We start from the raw sequence: 7,058 nt of genomic DNA on the forward strand, positions 1-7,058 counted from the left end.
ACAGGGAAAGTTGGAGAGGAAGTGGCGTCTGTCGAAGAAGGTACTGTCGTGGCGCTATCAGTGGAAGCTGGAGATGAAGTGACCTCTGTAGATGCAGGCACTGTGGTGGCACCGTCAGTGGGAGTTGGAGAAGAACTTGGCTCTGTTGAGGAAGGCAGTGTGGTGGCATTCTCAGTGGGAGTTGGAGAGGAAGTGACCTCTGTATAAGAAGGCACTGTGGTGGCACTGTGAGTGGGAGTTGGAGAGGAAGTGGCCTGTGTAGAAGGAGGCACTGGGGTGTCACTGTTAGTGGAGGTTGGAGAGGAACTGCTCTCTGTCAAAGAAGACACTGTGGTGGCACTATCAGTGGAAGCTGGAGATGAAGTGGCCTCTGTAGATGTAGGCATTGTGGTGGCACTGTGAGTGGGAGTTAGAGAGGAACTTAGCTGTGTTGAGGAAGGCAGTGTAGTGGCACTCTCTGTTGGAGTTGGAGAGGAACTGGACTCTGTCGCAGAAGTCACTGTGGTGGCACTGTCGGTGGAAGTTGGAGATGAAGTGGCTGCTGTAGATATAGGCACACTGGTGTCACTGTCAGTGGCAGTTGGAGAGAAACTGGCCTCCGTTGAGGAAGGCAATGTGGTGACACTGTCAGTGGATGTTGGAGAGGAAGTGGGATCTGTAGAAGGAGACACTCTTGTGGCATTGTCAGTGGGAGTAGGAGAGGAACTGAGATCTGTAGATGTAGGCACTGTGGTGGCACTCTGAATGGGGGTTGGAGAGGAAGTGGCTGCGGTAGAAGAAATCACTGTGGTGGTGCTGTCAGTCGAAGGTGGAGACGAACTGGCCTCTGCAGAAGAAGACGTTGTGGTGGCAACTTCTGTGGATGTTGGAGAGGAAGTGGCCTCTGTAGAAGAAGACACTCTTGTGGCATCGTCGGTGGGAGTAGGAGAGGAACTGAGATCTGTAGATGTAGGCACTGTGGTGGCACTCTGAATGGGGGTTGGAGAGGAAGTGTCTGCGGTAGAAGAAATCACTGTGGTGGTGCTGTCAGTCGAAGGTGGAGACGAACTGGCCTGTGCAGAAGAAGACGTTGTGGTGGCAACTTCTGTGGATGTTGGAGAGGAAGTGGCCTCTGTAGAAGAAGACACTTTTGTGGCATCGTCGGTGGGAGTAGGAGAGGAAGTGAGATCTGTAGATGTAGGCACTGTGGTGGCACTCTGAATGGGGGTTGCAGAGGAAGTGGCTGCGGTAGAAGAAATCACTGTGGTGGTGCTGTCAGTCGAAGGTGGAGACGAACTGGCCTCTGCAGAAGAAGATGTTGTGGTGGCAAATTCTGTGGATGTTGGAGAGGAAGTGGCCTCTGTAGAAGAAGACACTTTTGTGGCATCGTCGGTGGGAGTAGGAGAGGAACTGAGATCTGTAGATGTAGGCACTGTGGTGGCACTCTGAATGGGGGTTGCAGAGGAAGTGGCTGCGGTGGAAGAAATCACTGTGGTGGTGCTGTCAGTCGAAGGTGGAGACGAACTGGCCTGTGCAGAAGAAGACGTTGTGGTGTCAACTTCTGTGGATGTTGGAGAGGAAGTGGCCTCTGTAGGAGAAGACACTCTTGTGGCATTGTCAGTGGGAGTAGGAGAGGAACTGAGATCTGTAGATGTAGGCACTGTGGTGGCACTCTGAATGGGGGTTGGAGAGGAAGTGTCTGCGGTAGAAGAAATCACTGTGGTGGTGCTGTCAGTCGAAGGTGGAGACGAACTGGCCTGTGCAGAAGAAGACGTTGTGGTGGCAACTTCTGTGGATGTTGGAGAGGAAGTGGCCTCTGTAGAAGAAGACACTTTTGTGGCATCGTCGGTGGGAGTAGGAGAGGAAGTGAGATCTGTAGATGTAGGCACTGTGGTGGCACTCTGAATGGGGGTTGCAGAGGAAGTGGCTGCGGTCGAAGAAGTCACTGTGGTGGTGCTGTCAGTCGAAGGTGGAGACGAACTGGCCTGTGCAGAAGAAGACGTTGTGGTGGCAACTTCTGTGGATGTTGGCGAGGAAGTGGCCTCTGTAGAAGAAGACACTCTTGTGGCATCGTCGGTGGAGGTAGGAGAGGAACTGAAATCTGTAGATGTAGGCACTGTGGTGGCACTCTGAATGGGGGTTGCAGAGGAAGTGGCTGCGGTGGAAGAAATCACTGTGGTGGTGCTGTCAGTCGAAGGTGGAGACGAACTGGCCTCTGCAGAAGACGTTGTGGTGGCAACGTCTGTGGATGTTGGAGAGGAAGTGGCCTCTGTAGAAGAAGACACTCTTGTGGCATTGTCAGTGGGAGTAGGAAAGGAACTGAGATCTGTAGATGTAGGCACTGTGGTGGCACTCTGAATGGGGGTTGCAGAGGAAGTGGCTGCGGTCGAAGAAGTCACTGTGGTGGTGCTGTCAGTCGAAGGTGGAGACGAACTGGCCTCTGCAGAAGAAGACGTGGTGGCAACGTCTGTGGATGTTGGAGAGGAAGTGGCCTCTGTAGAAGAAGACACTCTTGTGGCATCGTCGGTGGGAGTAGGAGAGGAACTGAGATCTGTAGATGTAGGCACTGTGGTGGCACTCTGAATGGGGGTTGCAGAGGAAGTGGCTGCGGTCGAAGAAGTCACTGTGGTGGTGCTGTCAGTCGAAGGTGGAGACGAACTGGCCTCTGCAGAAGAAGACGTTGTGGTGGCAACTTCTGTGGATGTTGGAGAGGAGGTGGCCTCTGTAGAAGAAGACACTTTTGTGGCATCGTCGGTGGGAGTAGGAGAGGAACTGAGATCTGTAGATGTAGGCACTGTGGTGGCACTCTGAATGGGGGTTGCAGAGGAAGTGGCTGCGGTAGAAGCAATCACTGTGGTGGTGCTGTCAGTCGAAGGTGGAGACGAACTGGCCTGTGCAGAAGAAGACGTTGTGGTGGCAACTTCTGTGGATGTTGGAGAGGAAGTGGCCTCTGTAGAAGAAGACACTTTTGTGGCATCGTCGGTGGGAGTAGGAGAGGAAGTGAGATCTGTAGATGTAGGCACTGTGGTGGCACTCTGAATGGGGGTTGCAGAGGAAGTGGCTGCGGTAGAAGAAATCACTGTGGTGGTGCTGTCAGTCGAAGGTGGAGACGAACTGGCCTCTGCAGAAGAAGATGTTGTGGTGGCAAATTCTGTGGATGTTGGAGAGGAAGTGGCCTCTGTAGAAGAAGACACTTTTGTGGCATCGTCGTTGGGAGTAGGAGAGGAACTGAGATCTGTAGATGTAGGCACTGTGGTGGCACTCTGAATGGGGGTTGCAGAGGAAGTGGCTGCGGTGGAAGAAATCACTGTGGTGGTGCTGTCAGTCGAAGGTGGAGACGAACTGGCCTGTGCAGAAGAAGACGTTGTGGTGTCAACTTCTGTGGATGTTGGAGAGGAAGTGGCCTCTGTAGGAGAAGACACTCTTGTGGCATTGTCAGTGGGAGTAGGAGAGGAACTGAGATCTGTAGATGTAGGCACTGTGGTGGCACTCTGAATGGGGGTTGGAGAGGAAGTGTCTGCGGTAGAAGAAATCACTGTGGTGGTGCTGTCAGTCGAAGGTGGAGACGAACTGGCCTGTGCAGAAGAAGACGTTGTGGTGGCAACTTCTGTGGATGTTGGAGAGGAAGTGGCCTCTGTAGAAGAAGACACTTTTGTGGCATCGTCGGTGGGAGTAGGAGAGGAACTGAGATCTGTAGATGTAGGCACTGTGGTGGCACTCTGAATGGGGGTTGCAGAGGAAGTGGCTGCGGTCGAAGAAGTCACTGTGGTGGTGCTGTCAGTCGAAGGTGGAGACGAACTGGCCTCTGCAGAAGAAGACGTTGTGGTGGCAACTTCTGTGGATGTTGGAGAGGAAGTGGCCTCTGTAGAAGAAGACACTTTTGTGGCATCGTCGGTGGGAGTAGGAGAGGAACTGAGATCTGTAGATGTAGGCACTGTGGTGGCACTCTGAATGGGGGTTGCAGAGGAAGTGGCTGCGGTAGAAGCAATAACTGTGGTGGTGCTGTCAGTCGAAGGTGGAGACGAACTGGCCTGTGCAGAAGAAGACGTTGTGGTGGCAACTTCTGTGGATGTTGGAGAGGAAGTGGCCTCTGTAGAAGAAGACACTTTTGTGGCATCGTCGGTGGGAGTAGGAGAGGAACTGAGATCTGTAGATGTAGGCACTGTGGTGGCACTCTGAATGGGGGTTGCAGAGGAAGTGGCTGCGGTAGAAGAAATCACTGTGGTGGTGCTGTCAGTCGAAGGTGGAGACGAACTGGCCTCTGCAGAAGAAGATGTTGTGGTGGCAAATTCTGTGGATGTTGGAGAGGAAGTGGCCTCTGTAGAAGAAGACACTTTTGTGGCATCGTCGGTGGGAGTAGGAGAGGAACTGAGATCTGTAGATGTAGGCACTGTGGTGGCACTCTGAATGGGGGTTGCAGAGGAAGTGGCTGCGGTGGAAGAAATCACTGTGGTGGTGCTGTCAGTCGAAGGTGGAGACGAACTGGCCTGTGCAGAAGAAGACGTTGTGGTGTCAACTTCTGTGGATGTTGGAGAGGAAGTGGCCTCTGTAGGAGAAGACACTCTTGTGGCATTGTCAGTGGGAGTAGGAGAGGAACTGAGATCTGTAGATGTAGGCACTGTGGTGGCACTCTGAATGGGGGTTGGAGAGGAAGTGTCTGCAGTAGAAGCAATCACTGTGGTGGTGCTGTCAGTCGAAGGTGGAGACGAACTGGCCTGTGCAGAAGAAGACGTTGTGGTGGCAACTTCTGTGGATGTTGGAGAGGAAGTGGCCTCTGTAGAAGAAGACACTTTTGTGGCATCGTCGGTGGGAGTAGGAGAGGAACTGAGATCTGTAGATGTAGGCACTGTGGTGGCACTCTGAATGGGGGTTGCAGAGGAAGTGGCTGCGGTCGAAGAAGTCACTGTGGTGGTGCTGTCAGTCGAAGGTGGAGACGAACTGGCCTCTGCAGAAGAAGACGTTGTGGTGGCAACTTCTGTGGATGTTGGAGAGGAAGTGGCCTCTGTAGAAGAAGACACTTTTGTGGCATCGTCGGTGGGAGTAGGAGAGGAAGTGAGATCTGTAGATGTAGGCACTGTGGTGGCACTCTGAATGGGGGTTGCAGAGGAAGTGGCTGCGGTCGAAGAAGTCACTGTGGTGGTGCTGTCAGTCGAAGGTGGAGACGAACTGGCCTGTGCAGAAGAAGACGTTGTGGTGGCAACTTCTGTGGATGTTGGAGAGGAAGTGGCCTCTGTAGAAGAAGACACTTTTGTGGCATCGTCGGTGGGAGTAGGAGAGGAACTGAGATCTGTAGATGTAGGCACTGTGGTGGCACTCTGAATGGGGGTTGCAGAGGAAGTGGCTGCGGTCGAAGAAGTCACTGTGGTGGTGCTGTCAGTCGAAGGTGGAGACGAACTGGCCTGTGCAGAAGAAGACGTTGTGGTGGCAACTTCTGTGGATGTTGGAGAGGAAGTGGCCTCTGTAGAAGAAGACACTTTTGTGGCATCGTCGGTGGGAGTAGGAGAGGAAGTGAGATCTGTAGATGTAGGCACTGTGGTGGCACTCTGAATGGGGGTTGCAGAGGAAGTGGCTGCGGTAGAAGCAATCACTGTGGTGGTGCTGTCAGTCGAAGGTGGAGACGAACTGGCCTGTGCAGAAGAAGACGTTGTGGTGGCAACTTCTGTGGATGTTGGAGAGGAAGTGGCCTCTGTAGAAGAAGACACTTTTGTGGCATCGTCGGTGGGAGTAGGAGAGGAACTGAGATCTGTAGATGTAGGCACTGTGGTGGCACTCTGAATGGGGGTTGCAGAGGAAGTGGCTGCGGTGGAAGAAATCACTGTGGTGGTGCTGTCAGTCGAAGGTGGAGACGAACTGGCCTCTGCAGAAGAAGACGTTGTGGTGGCAACTTCTGTGGATGTTGGAGAGGAAGTGGCCTCTGTAGAAGAAGACACTTTTGTGGCATCGTCGGTGGGAGTAGGAGAGGAACTGAGATCTGTAGATGTAGGCACTGTGGTGGCACTCTGAATGGGGGTTGCAGAGGAAGTGGCTGCGGTAGAAGAAATCACTGTGGTGGTGCTGTCAGTCGAAGGTGGAGACGAACTGGCCTGTGCAGAAGAAGACGTTGTGGTGGCAACTTCTGTGGATGTTGGAGAGGAAGTGGCCTCTGTAGAAGAAGACACTTTTGTGGCATCGTCGGTGGGAGTAGGAGAGGAATTGAGATCTGTAGATGTAGGCACTGTGGTGGCACTCTGAATGGGGGTTGCAGAGGAAGTGGCTGCGGTCGAAGAAGTCACTGTGGTGGTGCTGTCAGTCGAAGGTGGAGACGAACTGGCCTGTGCAGAAGAAGACGTTGTGGTGGCAACTTCTGTGGATGTTGGAGAGGAAGTGGCCTCTGTAGAAGAAGACACTTTTGTGGCATCGTCGGTGGGAGTAGGGGAGGAACTGAGATCTGTAGATGTAGGCACTTTGGTGGCACTCTGAATGGGGGTTGCAGAGGAAGTGGCTGCGGTCGAAGAAGTCACTGTGGTGGTGCTGTCAGTCGAAGGTGGAGACGAACTGGCCTGTGCAGAAGAAGACGTTGTGGTGGCAACTTCTGTGGATGTTGGAGAGGAAGTGGCCTCTGTAGAAGAAGACACTTTTGTGGCATCGTCGGTGGGAGTAGGAGAGGAACTGAGATCTGTAGATGTAGGCACTGTGGTGGCACTCTGAATGGGGGTTGCAGAGGAAGTGGCTGCGGTCGAAGAAGTCACTGTGATGGTGCTGTCAGTCGAAGGTGGAGACGAACTGGCCTGTGCAGAAGAAGACGTTGTGGTGGCAACTTCTGTGGATGTTGGAGAGGAAGTGGCCTCTGTAGAAGAAGACACTTTTGTGGCATCGTCGGTGGGAGTAGGAGAGGAACTGAGATCTGTAGATGTAGGCACTCTGGTGGCACTCTGAATGGGGGTTGCAGAGGAAGTGGCTGCGGTCGAAGAAGTCACTGTGGTGGTGCTGTCAGTCGAAGGTGGAGACGAACTGGCCTGTGCAGAAGAAGACGTTGTGGTGGCAACTTCTGTGGATGTTGGAGAGGAAGTGGCCTCTGTAGAAGAAGACACTTTTGTGGC

At 53.3% G+C, this 7,058-nt stretch overlaps 2 protein-coding genes across 2 annotated transcripts; both read right to left on the minus strand.

Moving 5' to 3' along the window:
• Nucleotides 1-342: 342 nt before the first annotated feature.
• LOC128774762 (uncharacterized) lies at nucleotides 343-2,444 on the minus strand (the record flags this gene model as incomplete). The annotated part of the gene is made up of 3 exons (XM_053894235.1): nucleotides 343-541; nucleotides 757-1,805; nucleotides 2,040-2,444. Coding segments are annotated over 3 exons (1,653 nt in total), but the record flags the coding sequence as incomplete, so codon positions are not given.
• A 3,072-nt stretch (nucleotides 2,445-5,516) lies between these two features.
• Nucleotides 5,517-6,455, minus strand: LOC128774763 (uncharacterized; the record flags this gene model as incomplete). Its single annotated transcript, XM_053894236.1, has 2 exons — nucleotides 5,517-5,600; nucleotides 6,303-6,455. Coding segments are annotated over 2 exons (237 nt in total), but the record flags the coding sequence as incomplete, so codon positions are not given.
• Between the last annotated feature and the right edge of the window lie 603 nt (nucleotides 6,456-7,058).

The sequence above is a fragment of the Panthera pardus genome, unplaced genomic scaffold (assembly GCF_024362965.1).
Source record: "Panthera pardus isolate Hobbes unplaced genomic scaffold, ASM2436296v1 HiC_scaffold_4, whole genome shotgun sequence".
NCBI classification, from domain to species: domain Eukaryota; kingdom Metazoa; phylum Chordata; class Mammalia; order Carnivora; family Felidae; genus Panthera; species Panthera pardus.